The sequence below is a fragment of the Lontra canadensis genome, unplaced genomic scaffold (genome assembly GCF_010015895.1).
Source record: "Lontra canadensis isolate GAN:19392208 unplaced genomic scaffold, GSC_riverotter_1.0 scaffold33, whole genome shotgun sequence".
In the NCBI taxonomy this organism is placed as follows: Eukaryota; Metazoa; Chordata; class Mammalia; order Carnivora; family Mustelidae; genus Lontra; species Lontra canadensis.
Genome location: NW_022631027.1, coordinates 6,407,510 through 6,425,359, shown reverse-complemented (window position 1 = coordinate 6,425,359; position 17,850 = coordinate 6,407,510). Strand labels below are relative to the sequence as shown.

The 17,850-nt window shown below is 35.0% G+C and overlaps 1 protein-coding gene across 10 annotated transcripts in view; it reads left to right on the top strand.

Annotated features, from left to right (window-relative positions):
- The window catches only part of EVI5 (ecotropic viral integration site 5), a 188,264-nt gene that overhangs the window by 148,513 nt on the left and 21,901 nt on the right, over window positions 1–17,850 (top strand). For all 10 annotated transcript variants that reach the window (XM_032867132.1, XM_032867133.1, XM_032867136.1 and 7 more), the window contains one exon: window positions 12,480–12,575. In XM_032867132.1, the coding sequence (XP_032723023.1) occupies window positions 12,480–12,575 (96 nt within the window). The remainder of the gene's footprint in view (window positions 1–12,479; window positions 12,576–17,850) is intronic.

Below are 17,850 nucleotides of genomic sequence, written 5' to 3'. Positions count from 1 at the left end.
AATTGATCCTATAATTTCCTATCCAACCATCTAACAAAATAGTAAATAATAGGGTTTTTTTTTTAAAGGCAAATACTTTTCTACTAAAAGCAGCCTGAGAGGAAAAAGAGCAAAACCTAGTACGATAAACTTTAAACATGACAGCTTAAGAAAGAAATAGACTAGACTAGAGCAAAGAGGCCCAGCAGGGCTTGGCTTCTAACCTGAACTGTCTCCTTCTCCTTTCCCTCACCAAGCTATATAGGTAAGTCAGCAAAATCCCCAGAAATATCGATTCATCATATCCCAAACGTGGAGAGAAAGAAAATGAGTATGTAATTTTCTGACTGAGGAATTGTAAAAATTTCTGGAGGGTACAACCCAGTCAAAGATATTAAAAAGTGAACATCTGATTTTTAACTTATATGAAGAACTTGGGGACAACACACTGAATTTGGGGAACTATATGAATCCTAAATCCAGGTTTTGACATACAATCCCCCAGTTAGGTAATACAGATATTTAACAAAATTTTAGAGGAATAAACAGAGCCCTTGTTTAGCCAGGTTCTTCCCTCCCTGTGCTATCCCTCAGACTATAGAAAAGTCAAAACAAACTTGAACTTGGAGGGCAAAGAAAATAGATTTTAAATATCGTAGAAGGGGAGTTAATAAGTAACCCATATTCTTAAATCATTAGGAATATCTGGGTAGTCACCTAGCTATGAGAAGAAGAAATGGCATGGCAACTTGATTTATATTATTATAGCAGAGAAAGTGAAAGAAATACCATTTTAAAAAGATCCCAGCCAAGAAGAAAGGTAAGTCAAGGATAAGAGAGGAATTACAGTTGCTGCCCACTATAAAACAACCATGAATTCAATAAAATTAAGAAATCAAAAGAAAAAATGATTTTTTTTAAAAAACCCAGATAAGATTTACTGCTAAGGAAACAAATTGAAACCCAATATATCATTACGGAAACAATAAAAGAATAGTCTGTTCAATATATAATGCTGAAAAGCTTGAGATAATCATAGTGAATGCAGAGATTAAGAATGTAAAACAAGTAAAGCTAGCAGGTATGGATGAAAGGTAGATAATCTAACACATAAAGATAACTGGTGTCCCACAACAAGTGGAAAGAAGATATATTAAAAAATATGAACAATTCCATATTTGAGTAAGATTGTGGTACTTGTCTTCCCTTAACGGACTTATTTCACTTAGCGTTCTACTCTTTGGGTACATTGGCAGGATCTCATTCTCTTTTTTTATGACTGAGTAATATTCCACTGGGTATATGTAACCACATGATTTCTCACATATGTGGAATTAAGACCAACACAGGGAGACCTGGCTGGCTCAGTCAGAAGAGTGTGCAACTCTTGATCTTGGGGTCATAAATTCAAGCCTCATGTTGGCTGTAGGGATTATGTAAATAAATAAATAAACCAAAGAAAGAAAAAAGAGACAAACCCAGACTTAAATACAGAGAGCAAACTGATGATTACCGGTGGAGAGAAGGGTAGGGGAATGGATGAAATAAAGAGGACTAAGAGTATACTTACCTTCATGAGCACTGTGTAATGTATAGACTTGTTGAATCACTGTATTATACACCTGAAAATAATATAACACTGTATGCTAATTATACTTCAGTTAAAAAAATATAGAGACAAGAAGTCATCCCTGAAATTCAGAAAGATTCAAATACACAAATCAAAAGAATACCCTGTGTTCTAGGAAAATTTGACAGAATACTCCATAAACACTTAAAGCAGATTATGCACAAAGTGGTAAGGAATATTAAGACTTGTCCACATCTCTCATAGCATATTCAATGCCAGAAACCAATGAAGCAGTGGCTCTGCTGCATTGATAGGCACTAGCCACATAATGGTGATTTAAATTTAAATTGATTTAAGTTAAACAAAATTAAAATCAGTCTCTCAGTCATATAAGCTCAGTAACCTCATGTTTGGACATTTATTTGGAAAATTAGAATTGCAATTCAAGGGACACAGATTTAGATAGAAACCTGACTCATGTTCCTTGTATTTTCTATCAATTTTAGCTAAAGTTTAAGATTTAATTTTCATCTTATTTTTTCTTTTGTGTGAATTATTTAAGGTAAACCTGTTTAACTTTACAGAAACAATTATTTCTCTTTTTAAAAGAAAAGCTGGGTGTACATACTCTAAGATGTTAACATTGATCATTGAAATTGTTTTTCTTTACATTTTTCCCCTCAGGATTTAAATTCCTCTGTATAACAGGTGAACTCCAAATCATAAGCTAAAGGTGATGAATGTTTGATGGAGGAGCATATGCAGGGGGAAAAAATGACTCAATAACTGTACTATTCACAGCCAAGCCAAACCATCTCATTGAAATTGTTGAGAGGAAATTAATTTTGTAGTACTAGTTAATAATCTCAAATATATAAAATATTATTGATACTATCTTTATATGGGCTGTCTTTGATTTTATACCTTGTTCTCCCTTGACTTAATAAGGGAAGGAGTTACCAAATTGATAAATAATTATAATTTGGTTTTTCATATTGGCCTTCTCCTCTACATGATAAAAATGGCTGGCTCCCTGTCAAATTCTAGTATTATAATTATGTAATAAGTTGATAAAACTTATTGTTGGCAAAATCAGCTCTTTATGTTTCTTTTAAACAAATGAGAAAAGAAATGTGCAGCCAAGAATACTCTATCCAGCAAAGCTGTCATTCACAATAGAAAGTGAGAGAAAGACTTTCCAGACAAAAACTATGGGAGTTTATGACCACTAAACCAGCCCTACAAGAAATATTAAAGGGGACTCTTTGGGGAAAAAAGACCAAATGCAATAAAGACTAGAAAGGAACAGAGAACATCACCAGAAACACCAGCTTTACAATGGCACTAAATTCATATCTAACAATAATCACTGCAAATACAATGAAATATTACTCAGCTATCAAAAAAATCTTGCTATTTGCAACAACGTGGATGAAGCTAAAGTGTATTATGCTAAGTGAAATAAGTCAGAGAAAGACAACCATATGATTTCACTCATATGTGGAATTTAAGAAACAAAATGGATAAACATATAGGAAGGAAAGAGGGAAGCAAGCCATGAGACTCTTAATGATAGAGAACAAACAGGGTTGATGGAGGAAGGTAGGTGGGGATGCATTAAAATGGGTGGTAGGTAATATATGTTAATTTAAAAATTTTTTAAAAAATAAATGGGTGATGGGCATTAAGAAGGGCACTCGTTATGATGAGCACTGGGTGTTATGCGTAAGTGATGAATCACGTCATAAATTATACTCCTGAAGCAAGTATAGCACTATATGTTAACTAACTGGAATTTAAGTAAGCATTTGGGGGAAAAAATGAGAGAAGAGCATCTGGTATCAGTGAGATGAATATATAGGAAGCTGTCTAGTCATTCAATGCTAAGGAACACATGACAAACTTTGACAGCTAAGGATTGTACTCCCCAACTTTGGCTGAGTGTCATTCTTTATGGAGGGTCTAGGAAAAGATCTATGAATCAAACAAAATTATCAACACCATTTTTAGAAAAACAATTCTAACACATAATCCTGCCGAGGTTTGTCTCACAAATATGGACGTAGGAGCAAAACCTGATTTCTACCAGCTTTTTCCATGTGATCCTTGATATGTTAGCCAGTGAGTCTGTTTAGTCCTCTAGTGCTGTTGGGTCTAGGCCATACTTAGGTAAAGCCACCTGTGAGGGTAATGCACAGGTACAGGGGCCATGCCAAAAAAGAGGACAGCTTATTAATTTATCAGGCTGGAGAAAATGCTGCTAAGAGAAAGAAGTGGTAAGAATTATAATTCTTATAAATGGTAAGAATCCAGAGTATGAAAACAATAGTCTAGGGCAAATGGTCTTTAAGCTAACAGAAGAGGATCTTGAGAAATAACAGTGCTGGGTAGTAGAATGGCAAGAAGATGAAATGATGTATACTTAGATTTAGAAAGGCTTTTTGAAACTAATTCTTCAAAAGTCTCAGTATCCCAAGACAGCACTCCAAAAGGACTTGGCAGGTCTTAACCCAGCCTAGCCTGAAGTAAACAGGGTATCATCATCTATCCTTTCCTCATAGGCAAAGGAGCAAGACAAAAGCTGCTGTATGGTGCACACCTCTTTGGTGTTTAACTTTGTGGTATTAAAAACAAAAACAAGGGGCACCTGGGTGGCTCTGTGGTTTGGGGCCTCTGCCTTCGGCTCAGGTCATGATCTCGGCGCCCGGGGATCTGGCCCCACATCGGGCTCTCTGCTCAGTGGGGAGCCTGCTTCCTCCTCTCTCTCTGCCTCCTTCTCTGCCTATTTGTGATCCCTCTGTCTCTGTCAAATAAATAAATAAATCTTTAACAAAACAAAAACCAAAAACAAAACACTAAGCCAAGAAACAAAAGCAGAGATGAATCTCTCACTGAGATGATAAACCCTCATAATGGAATATGAGAATATTAAAATAAGATGTTCCAGCCATCCAGCAGATGCATGACATTTTTTTCAGCTATCATTTTCTCCAGCTGTGAGCACTGTCTCACTGAATGAGGTAAAGCTTAATAAGTGGCTGTTGCTTTCCTTTTATGACAAGTCTTCTCTCTCAGTGATTTCTCTGTCACTATCCCTGTGCTCTTCCCAGAATTTGAAGTCATCTGTCTACAACATAGAATATTTTCACAAAGCAAGGCTAAAGGGCTTTTGTGTGTTGTGAGGTATGGAGAGAGTTCTTTGGATCTCAGAAGAATTGAAGAGTTAAACTTATTGGTTTGCTTCTTAATAAGAGGCAAAAAATATAACTACTAATATTTATTATGTTTCTCATTTATCAAGTATCTAATAAAATATAATTATATAATATGCTATTAATAATAATAATATAATAAATAATATAATAAGTAAATGTTTACTGGAATAATAAATAAAATGCTATCTTCTAGTGCTGTTCCTACATATTTCTTAGTCTTTGACTTCAGTTACCTAAGTTTCTGTGCTTCTATCTTCTATGCTTCCTCCCTTAACCAACCATTAAATATACACTATATTAGGTTTATCCTGCTGCCTAGTTGGTTTGAAAAGAAGGAATAAAAACAGAATTGTACTTGGAGTTTGGTTGGAATGGGAGATTTTTGTATTTTACCTTGCATAATATAGTCTCTAGACTTGGACTTTTAAAAATATTAACAGAGTCATGACAAAAAAAAAAAAAGCAGAGGGACTATTACAGAGTAAAAGAGGGCAAAGAGATATAATAACCAAATGTAACCATAAACCTGAGTTTGATTCTGGACAGTAGTAATCCATTTGGGGCCCTTTTAAGGGAATTTGAATGGGAGCTACATATTCAATGATACTGTGGAATTAAACTATTTAAGCGTGATAATGGCATTTATTTACGTGTAACAGTTCCTTATTCTCAGGAAATGCATGCTGAAATATATAGTACTGAAATGTCATGTCTGCAATCTACATTCAGATGGTTCAGAAGATATCTGTATATCCAGAGAGAAGGAACGAAAGCAAATGTGGCAAAATAGTGATAAGTGAATATAGCTGAAATCATACTATTTCAGCTCCTCTGTAGATTTGAAAATTCTGAAAACTGAAAAGCTAAAGGAAACTTTTGAAGGATGTATATGATAGACTAGGTGCTTTTATGTTTTGTATTTTCAACTGTCTCAAATATGCATCTAGCACATTAACTGGGTATTAACTGGTTAAATTCTCTAAGAAAACCCAAAAACTTCTAAGCAAATTATTCAGTCACACAGAGTATTAAAAAGCCTATGGCTTGAACACAGCTTTTAAAATCTGCTATCTTCCTGTCTCTAAGGAAGTGTCCTTCCTGTGGCAAGATAGGGTAAATTATACCCAGCATTAAAAGCATAGATAAAGAAACAAACACGAATGGACTCTTAGACATGCCTATTACAATGTCACTTTAAAAATTGAGGCTTAATTTGTGAGTTTAAACAAACCTGAGCCTCTGCCTCCTCTTCTCTCACTTCCGCAGTATTTTTCAATATTATATGCTACTCAACCCCACTTTTTCCCCCAGTTTTTTAAAGCAAGTTAACATCATATTTGTCTCAGTTTTGCTACAATATGACACATGAAAAACAAGCTGCTTAGAGCTATAGAGAAAACGTTTCACATTTTTACTTAATTCTTCTAGCTTGATCCACCAACACATTTGATTATTCAACTTCTTAAAGAGTAGGTTGGAGTACAGCAGATGTAGGCAATGATCACTCTGATTAAAATGTCCACTTTCTACTGTGACTAAACACACATTGTGTGGATAAATACTCATTTCTTTTCTGCTGACTATACCATGTACTGATTTTCCAATCAACTGTAACAGAATATGGGACACATCTTGGGCGTGTTCCATCTCTACCGCATCCTTTCCTGGATTACAGCTCCCCGTGGTTGCAGGGATAAAACAGATGAATGTGTATACCTAAGGTTATTAAAAACAGTGCAGGTAGTCAAACACCAGAATCACTGCTCTTTTTTGCTAAGTATTTTGCTAAATATTCCTCTACACACATTTATGGTTATATTAAAGAACATAACATGGAGGACATGGGGAGATGGAGAAGAGAAGGGAGTTGGGGGAAATTGGAGGGGGAGACGAACCATGAGAGACTGTGGACTCTCAGAAACAAACTGAGGGTTTTGAAGGGAGTGGGGTGGGAGATTGGGTGAGCCTGGGGGTGGGTACTGTGGAGGGCACGTATTGCATGGAGCACTGGGTGTGGTGCATAAACAGTGAATTCTGGAGCACTGAAAAAAATTAAGTTTTTTGACTGTATCAACCCGTTACCTAATAAAAACTATAGAAAATTTTGGATCCCTTATTTATTGGCATTGTCCTCATAGATGCTGATACTTTTATGTTTTTCAGTAATTATTCTGCTGGTCCTCAAATCTTTGGTTTTTCTTTATTCTTTTGAACAGTTATCTTACTATTCAGTCATAGAGGTCATATATATGAGATTTTTTTCCTGATCTTAAACATTATTTAGTTCCTCATCATATATTACTAAGCTTTAAAATAGTAATATCATCTGTTTGAGAGCTAGGTTAACCAAGAAAGGGATTAGAGTTCAAAATGAACCACCCTCTGTAGACAGGGAACTGACCGGCTGAAACTAACAGAAATAATATGAAGTGAAACTGGTAGCAGAATTGAAAAGAAATTAATTTAAGAGCCCTTATCAGTTTTCCTTTGTTTTAAAAATATATTCACTCTGGGAATATAAAGACTATTTGTTTATGAGTCTTGGTCATTTACCACATTTGCCATTGTGGTGGTAGTTAAAAGAAATATTTACCTCTTTTTTATGTGTAAAAGTATACTGAGTAAATTCTATAATGAGTATAGACTTGTAAAATATTATTTGGGATTCTTAAAATATAAAAGTACTTTATAACTGGCATATAAATACATTTTGAATTTCTGTTTAAGAAATAGTTCATTTTCAAAGGTGGTACAAACTAGTGTCTTTCAAGTATAGGTCTACACACTGGCTGTATCAGGACCACCACTCGTGTAGCTTTCAAAGTGTGCAGATTTTTCAAACCCCATTCACAGATATTTAGAATTCATTAGGCCAGAAATAGATTGTCTTAATTGGTGTGTTTACAAAACTCCCAACCATAGTCATCTTTGGGAATTACAGTTTTAAGCATTTCCTAGGTTAATGTTGTTTATATTATTGTATTCATTTACTTAGCCATATTTTTAAAAATATCTGTTAGGATGTTTTTTATTGCAGATAATAGAAAACTACATTCTGCGTTTATTTATGGCTTAAATAATAAAGGGGATTTATTGGCTCAGGTACCTGAAAAGTCCAGAAATAGGATATATTTCAGGAAAAGTTTGATTTGGGTTCCAACTTGTTGCATTAGGCATGAGTCTGAAGGTTCTCTGCTTGTCATTTTTTAAAAAGATTTATTCATTTTTTTAAAAAGTCAAAAATCTAAAATAAATAAAAATCTATTCATTTTAGAGAACGATCGCATGTGAGTAGTAGGGGAAGGGGCAGAGTGGGGGGAGAGAAAATCCTCAGGCAGGCTCCTCGCTGACCACAAAGCTGGATGAGATCCTGAGATCATGACCTGAGTCAAAAATCAAGATTCAGCCACTAAACTGACTGAGCGACCCCAGGCACCCTTCTGCTTCTCATTTTTTAGCCTTAGGAGGTTTTTCTCATTGTGTTAAAATGGCTAACAAATGAGCCTTGTACCTACTTATAATATCCAGAATAAGAAGCTATAACCCATAATTTCCAGTAAAAGTTTTGAGAGTCACACTATTTGAGCAAAACCTGAACCAGCCACCACAGCGCAAACATGTGATTGTCCTGTTTGGCTTAAACCCTACCAATCAGGGCCTTACCTGTGGGGTTAAGGATGGGGATAATTCCTATTGTATGACCACTATGTAATGAAGGAGAGAAAATAGATCTCAATGTAACAACCATAAAATCTACTCTAAAGTATTAGAGAGATGAACTGTAACTCAGCCTGGTCTAAAATTATATTGTTTTAATGAGGTACTAATTTATGATTTAATATTTTTCAGTTTCTTACATTTCTAGTAAAATATGAAGAAAGTACTAATCTTAGAGCAAAAGGTAGATTTTTAGACGACAAATCAGTAAATAACCTGTGGGAGATAAATACCTCTCACATATGTAAATGAACTATGGTATGGACTAAATGCTTGCTTTCTAGTGGTGGGAGGGTCAGGCGTGTATTGTTTTCTTATTGATGACCTCTTCCAGTATTTTACTATAAAAGTCTTCAAGAATACCAAAGTTGAGTTGTACAGTGAACATCCACCACCTCCATTCTGGAATTAATATTTTTATATATTTCTTTTATTGTAGCTTTATTAAATACTTACCCATCTACCACTGAAGGTGTCTTATTTTTTTGGTGCATTTTAGAGTAAGTTAAAGTAACGTAGTTATACTCTGTCCCTAATCACTTAAACATGCACATCTTTAGGTTTTTGATGACCTTTTGACTAAGAGAACGCATACATGGAACTCTATAGCATAAGGCTTTAATATGAATTAGATTATTATAAACATCATGAAGGTAATTGCTAAAATAATTACTGAAAGATCCAAGAGTGAAAGTGAATTTAAGCCTTTTATAAGTATTACTTTATGTTCTCTTAATACAGAGTTTTCTTTTATTGCAAGACAAAAAGGTATATATTTAAGGTCTGTTCACTGAAATTACAGAATTACCAAACTTGTTGATGTGTTGGAGCTCTTTAAGTTTGTCACTTACCTAATTAGTTTTGCTTAGGAAACCACTTAACGGGCAATCTGTTGTTGTTATCAGCTAGACCAAAAGAAAACATCCAAGAAAATCCAGGTTACTGGTAAATTTATTAGGATAGCTGACATTTTCCCACCTGCTTATCAGAAAGAACCATGTGGACTTGCTTGAAAATAGAAGCTATAAAAATGTTTGCAAAAAAGAATCTTAAACATTAGGTAATTAAATAAACTGTCTCAAAAGTGAAATTCAGTTGCCCACTTTTTAGAATATAATAGTTAACTGGGTATTTTTTTGGCATTGTAAATGTGTTTAGTTATCTTTATCAAGGACCCTAAAGAGCTTCGAATCAATATATTTAAATGAGAGCCCATTTGCAGAACATAAAAACCATGGACTTTTAGATAAAATGTTATTTATATATTTTAATTTATTAAATAGCATTTAGGACATCTCTCAGATTACTTTAGTTTTTGAAATACCAGCTATATTCCCTTAAAGTAGACTTAAATCAGAATACCGTATGCAGAGCTTTCCAACTGGTGTGTCTGTCACACTGGTATGCTTGCTACTAATGTGTGACAACTGTGCAGGGATGGGGTCACTGCTAGAGCCCAGAGCTGCTTAATTATCCTTCCTTTGCCTTCAGTTTGTCCTTACAAATTGTTACTTGGGTATGTGTGTGTTTCTGTGTGTCTACAGAAATAATGGTTTAATGGGCATCAGAGATTTTTTTTTGTAAACTTTTGACTTTCTGTATGTAAAAGGTTTCCAGAAGAACCCTTTTATTAACATTATATACGGTTATATTTAAATTTAAAGGAACAATTATATGCAGTCATGTTAGTCAAATATATAAAGTTTTTCTCTTTGAAATTCTGCCTTTTTTCCTACAATGAATAGAAATTCAAGGAACACCTGGGTTTTTTAGTCATAAATTCTTAAAGAGGGCTTCTTTGATTTTCACAAATACCTTTCAGGAGTCTTTTTGTTCCCCCTAAGTTAAAACATTCCTTTACTTTATTGTAAAATTTCTCAATTGCTCTGTTTTTTGTTAAATACTGCCTTTCCTCTAAAGGAATCAAGGTGTAAAATTTTTGGCTAAACCTTACTACGATCCACCTTTGGAGAAAACAGATCTTTGGAGTCACTAACCTTTTTGTAAAACAGGTTTAGTGATTCCTATCATACCAAATTTTTATTTCATACACGTTTCCTTAAAGGAAAGAATTTTTTTTTTTAAAGATTTTATTTATATTTTTGTCAGAGAGAGAGAGAGAGAGAGAGAGAGCGTGAGAGTGAGCACAGGCAGACAGAGTGGCAGGCAGAGGCAGAGCGAGAAGCAGGCTCCCTGCTGAGCAAGGAGCCCGATGCGGGACTCAATCCCAGGACTCTGGGATCATGACCTGAGCTGAAGGCAGCCACTCAACCAACTGAGCCACCCAGGCGTCCCAGGAAAGAATTGGTATTAATTCTGGTTATGGTCAGTTGACAGCCTTTCAAACCTAAAGTATTTTGCATTCTTGAATGACTGTCTCACCACATTAGAACTTACCTTGGACTTTATAATTTTATTCACCCTGAGAATTTTATTTTGTCCTGCATGATATTCATGCTATGGGATATCCAAAATCCTTCAGAACTTCACCTTCACTGGGAACCAGATTTAAAGGCAACTTTTGTAAATCTGATTTCAGCCCACAAATATCTGGCCTTTCCATCTCATCCACAAGGATTTCTTCCTAGTAGTTGATTGCACTTTCCATTTAATTAACGATTTCAAGGCAATTAATATGGCATGATGCTAAAATTAGACTCAAAGACCATCAAAGAAGACAGCTGAACACATACCCAAAGGAGTGATTCTCATCAAATTAGTCCCCTTTGGAAATATATCTACCTACTCAGTTGTGGCTGTTTCCTCACGTCACATATGGGATTTGGAAAATACATTCTTTAAAAATAATGGCTTCCTTTGGAGTGCCTGGATGGCTCAGTGGGTTGGTCCTCTGCCTTTGGCTCAGGTCATGATCTCAGGTTCCTGGAATCAAGCCCCGCAAAGGGCTCTCTGCTCAGCAGGGAGCCTGCTCCTCCCCCACCCCCTGCCTGCCTCTCTGGCTACTTGTGATCTCTGTCTGTCAAATAAATAAATAATAAATCTTTAAATAAAAATAAATTTATTTTAATAAAAAACAAATCTTTAAAAAAAAAGAATCTGGAGATGTCAAAAACAATTCAATTTCATCCTCTAATAAGCCCTATGTCTTTTTTTTGTTTTTTGGGTTTTGGTTTTTTTTTTTTTTTTGAGAACGAGAGAGGGAAGGAGAGAGAGAGAGAGCACAAGTAGGGGGAGCATCAGATGGAGAGAGAGAAGTAGACTGCTGGGTGAGCAGGGAGTCCTGGGCAGACTCAATCCCAGAACCCTGAGATCATGACCTGGGCGAAAGACAAATGCTTAACCAACTGAGCCACCTGGGTGCCAGCCCTATGTCTTAAAATTCACATTTGTTTTCAAATGGTAAAGGAAAAGGCAGCTTCTTCCCTCCCAATCTGTATGCCTGGAAAATGATCACATTATGGTTCTGGATCTAGCTGTTAGTATTGGAGCACCTTTTAATTAGCTATATCTAGGACTCCCAATATACATTCCTAAGTTTAATTAAATAGAAGAGATTCAGAGCTCTCCTTCCCCTTTTAAGAGTGGTTTGCAGAACCTTTCTTTTTTCTCTTCTGTGTTCACCAAGCAAAAGCTGATTCCCAGTGTAGCTGTGGGAAGCTTACTACCTTCTCAACTAAACGTTGAATACCTTATGGTATGGATAGAAAATCATTTGTGCTCAAGGTAACTAGAATGCCTTTGAAATTCTAGGGTAGTTTTTTCACTCTAGACTCATTCAATTGTCGGTTTCTAGAAGTGTCTCCAAAAGTACATTTTATAAGTTGTATGTGTTGTAAACAGCTTCCACTAAGCATTATTTAGAAGTACTTGGTATAGTTTACTATAAATTACTTTTCAGAGATAGTTTGAGAACAGATTAGTTCAGAATTTAGCCATTTAAAGGATATGCCCTTATCCTGTCGTATATCTTCAAATATTTGAGTACATGCTGTGAAATTTGTCTTTTGTTTTTGGTTTGTTTTATTGTCACAAAACAGAAAGAAGAAGGAAAGCTTCAAGGACAGCTTAACAAGTCTGATTCTAACCAGTATATTAGGGAACTGAAAGATCAGATAGCAGAGCTGAATCATGAGGTAAGTGATAAATTTTGATCTTCACATATTTCTTTCTTCCTTCCTCTGTATTGTAACAACACTGTATTACTGGTTTATTACTGGTTATGACTGACTCTTTTATGATAAATATTATCTGTGGATCACTGATTATAATTAAATAATAATATTTTAGAAATTTGTCTTTTTAGTAAGAATTGTTTTGTTCCAATATTGAGAATTAATTTTTCTCAAACCTTTTCATGATCTAAAAGTACTCAATTAATATTTGCATAGCAAATAATTTTTTTAATTGTGATCTAAAAATCTTTGATAGTTTGTCCAGGTGTCATTAAGTTACTTCAATTAAACTTAAGTTTTCTTTATACTTTTAAAATAGATTTGTGTTATTCACCGTTGTGGATAGAGGGAAGTCTTTTTACTCTTGTCTTCTTATTCCCTTATGGTGGTATTACTGAGATTGCAAAAAAGGATACTTGCCTAATATCAGTTAACAGATTTCTTAGTATCTAAACACTTTTTAAACTGGCACTACCTTGAATCTGTGAGATTCAACTCATGAAATTGTCAAATACTATTATTAAGTACTCCAAGTAATTCAAATTAATGTGTTTGATTAGAGAGATACTTTTTGTTAATGTGGTTCTAGGTCAGTTTCCTTGTCCTTTATTATTTTCTAATGATAAGGACTTATCCAAACATTAATATAAAAGCATTTTCTTATCTTGAATTATTTGTACAATAAGGTTTATTCACAATGATAAGATTTGAGTGGGCAATACAACCTCATTTGTTAAGAAAGAAACTCATTTTGACCCCTAAATTAATTTAAACCTCAAAGGAAAAAGTTTGGACATTACTCTTTCCTGGTATTACACCCTTCAGTTAAAGCTGGGTGTTTTGGGTAATACCTCCCGGAGGTAGTCAATCTAAGTTAAGTTCTGAATGGAGAAACAAAACATTAACAAAAATGATAAATCCTAAATGTAGTTTAATGTGACTTATCCTGAAATTTTGGGGGTCATTCCTGTGATTTTTCAACTATGATAGCATTTAAGGGATCAGGATTATGTATAATCTTTACTTATTTGTGTGCAGTCTTTATAATCTGTTCTGATCTAATAACCATGCATAAAAGAACAAATTATAAATAAGATGTTCTAGAAATTCTTATTGTTTTGAGAACCCTAGGAATTATTCCTTGTGTTCAAAAGCTTTTCTCAAAGGAATTTTTGACTATAATAAAGCCATCTTCCCTTTATGATTTTGACTTAGAGTGGTTAGAAAGCTTTAATGTTGCTGAATTAAGAAAATTGTATGGGGATTGACCTTATTTCCAAGACTCGTCTAAAAATAAGCCAACATTAATTTTGCCTGTTATGTACCCTAACTAAAAATAAGGATAATCTCATCAGGACTGGCAGAAAACAGTTTATGAGAGGTCTCACTCTAATATCACTTCTGTATGTGTGGGCTGTGAAAGTAATCTTTTGTGTTGCATGAACATGGAAAGAAAATTAACTGAGTAGAATTTTCTACTGTTAAAGTAAAGAGCTAGATTGTGTAAAGTAAAAACTAGAACAGTTTGTGATGAGATGCTAGTTGTGTTATTCAAAGTACGCAGGTCCTGGGCTTAAGTAGACCCCGGTGAAAAAATGTGTAGAGAAAAGGCTAAGTACAGTGCAGCTGGGGACCACACAAGAGTGCAGAGGTGAGAGTAAGCCAGCATGGGTATGGGATTTAGAGGCCAGACTCGATTAAAAATTAACGTGATTAGGTGGTGGGAAGTGAGGGCAGAGTGAATAGAACCAGTTTATGGTGAATCTTCAAAGCTAGACAAAATTAAATTTACTAGATAAAATAAAATCATTATAGGTCTTCAGTTATGGGTTCCTTTTCATTATGTTTTCAGAGCAGGTTTTAGTACATTGACTTGTTTCAAAGTTTTACAACTAAAGAAAGGTTAAGTGAAAACAAATGAAATTTTAAATCAAGGTAATGGTTGTAAGTGCACTAACTATACATATATTATTGGTTAGACCAGCTTCTTAAGAGGGTTACATAAGGTATCACTTTTTCATTCTAGTGATTTTCATTCTTGTGCTATAGCACTTCACACTGGAGAAAAAAGCCCATAACCAAAGACAGTCTAATCTCTCCAACTTAACTTTTGCCTTCTGTGTTAGAATTTGCCAGAACCTTTAGCTTTCAGCAAAAAATTAACTTTCAGATATTAAGGTTATATGTGAACATGTGACTGTTTAGTAGTCACTCTATTATACTTCTTAAACTGTTGAAGGAAATGTTGAGAGAAACTTTGCAGGTCTATAATATAACAATAGTAGTTACTGTTTATTGAATACTCTCTATTGGTCAGGCATTATGTCAGATACTTCACATATATTATTACTAACCCTCATCATATTCCCACATGATGGTAGTATTCTCAGTTGAATAAATAGGAAAACAGAGTCACAATAATTAAGTAACTTGACCCGGTTATACAAGTAGTAAATGGTTGAGCCAGGATTGAATCGAGTTTGGCCTGTACTTTTCTGTGCTGTTTACAGACATTAGATTAGAAAACATGTCATCAATATTTAAAAATCTAAAGAATGGCACTTAATGACAATATTTTAACTGTGTTGTTCCTCCCTGAAACATTAGAAGTGAATTCTGCAGTTGACCTAGTGCCCAAAGCTCCCTCTCCCTCCCTGTCAGTGTTGCAAATGGAGGTTTATCTTCACTTACTGCAGTGTACTGTGATCCATCCGAGTGCCTACTCTGACTTCCGACCCAGCAGTTCCTACTGTCACCACCTAGCTAATAATGCTCTTAATTTTGCCTACTTCACTTAAGGATATTTTAACTTGGAGCCTCTTACACCCTGCGAAGACCCTCCTAGAAGCCACTGTAGAAATGCTTGCTGCCCCAGATCTGGCAAGAGCTTTGGTTAAATCTTCCCCTATCTGTACATCCTGTCCTCATGGCATACATAGACAAGAACCTGGATCCCAGTTCAAGTCTTTCCTTATTCCATCTTCCCCACCTCCTGCCCTCCCAACCATCTATCATTATAGCACCTATTAGGCCCTATGTTTAGAACTAAAGATACAGATTGAAACACAACTCCTATCCCCCAAGGGGCTCACAGCCTTACAACAGAGATCAGTATTCAAATAAATTATAATATGTAATGAAAAATACTGCATTATAGTAGTTATCATTCATTTAATAGTCACTCTGTACCAGACACTGTCCTAAATGTTATATTTATATCGTTTCTTCACGACATTCCTATGAAATAGGAAGCATCGTCATTTTTTGTGTTTTGCAAATGTAATAAAACTAAGGTTCTAGGGTATTAAATAACTCCCCATGGTCATACAGTAGTTAGTGATAGAAGTAGGAGGTTAGTTCAGACTATAGGACTCCAAGCCCGTTCATGCACTTAACTACCATATGCTATGCCTCCTTTGAAACATATAGGAATAAAATGGTAACAGCATCTGGGTTGGGTTTTGAAAAATGAGAAGAAATTTGTCACACAGATTGAGCATCAGGAACATGTAAGTCAGATACATAAACCAAAATTGTAGGTTCCAGGAATGAATAAGCCATGTACTTTTGCAACATAGGTCTGTCTTCTTATGGTTACTGACCACTGAAGACAAAGAATATTTTCTAAATGCCAGGAAGGGGAGATAGAAGAAGGTAGAAAGTTATTCTCATTTAGAAGCTAAAAGAAATACACTCAGGACTCATGTAGGTATAGACATACTGAGAAGTATAATCTTATTGTTCACCCAACTATTACCAGTTGACTGGGGTTCAATGGGCCCTTTGGAGCCTTGCTGCCTTTTACAGTACAATTTTATAGGAAAATGCATACAAACAGCTGATTTAAATACGTTTTTGGATATAAATTATGTTTTTACTTGTTCTTGATGTGATATATTCTGGTAGATGTTGTAGGAATAGGTAAATTTATTCCAGTCTAAAGATAATTCACTTATGCTAAAAATTAAATCTTTTTTTATTAAACAAAAAGATTTTTGTTTAATAAAAATTTGCTGAGTTTTTAAAAAAAGATTTTATATATTTATTTGACACAGAGAGAGAGACAGTGACAGCAGGAACATAAGCAAGGGAAGTGGGAGAGGGAAAGCAGGCCTCCTGCTGAGCTGGGAGCCTGATGCAGGCTCAATCCCAGGAACCTGGGATGAGCTGAAGGCAGTCGCTTAATAATGACTGAGGCACCCAGGTGACCCTGCTTTGCTGAATTTTTGTGTCATAATAGTTTTAATGTGCTTTATGTCCTTAAAATCTCAAAAAATTAATTCTAGTCATATTTGCTTAGTAAGTTTTATACATAGAGCAAGTTTTCCCTTTTTTCATTAAGCTTGCTAGTGGTAGTTGCTTGACTGGGTGTAAATACTTTGGCTGATTATTTTAATCTTCACAATTATCTTGTGAAAATTATTATTCCCATTTTATATATAGTCTCAGAGAGGCCAAATAACATGTCCACAGCCACCTATCAGTAAGTAGCAGAAGCTTGAAGCAGGACTTTCATTTGACTGCAATGTACTAAACTTAGAATATGAAGGCAAACAAAACAAGCCATATCTTTTTAAAAAGAAAGAAAAAATCTTTAGAGCATTTTTGTTCATTAATAAATACCCTGCCTTGTTCGAGACATAATGAAGCAAGTTTGTAAATGATGCAAAATAGCAGACTACAATTTTGTGAGACAGAGTAAAGAAAACTATAGGAATATAATGTGGGAGGCATGAATAAGACCCATACAAAAACGCATACCACAGGAGTGTCTATTTATTTCTTATAAATGGACCTTAAACTTGGCTCTAAAGTTTTCAGGAGACTACACACAAAAAATGGGAAACCTGGTCACTTTAAACATGTCAGAGTGAATGTATAATGAAAACAGACCAATCGTTAGGATAGACACAACTATTTCTGATGGCAAGATCAAACCACAGTTTCTTCATTGCTTATCTGTGAACGAAACCTTCTAGTATGATCAGCTATTATAGACCAGCTGTTATCCTTAACATTCTATAATAGAATGGGTTCATAATCATAAAAATTGAACAGTTTAAAGAACAGACTCTTTGAAGACCTCTTATAGAAGTACAACATGGAGGAAAGTGCCCAGGTGACAAGTTTAGAGCTCAATAAATTATCACAAAGTGATCACACCCATGTAACTACCCCCCTAGGTCCAAGAAATAGACCCAAAGCCCCATTCATACTCTCTTGCAACCACTACTCA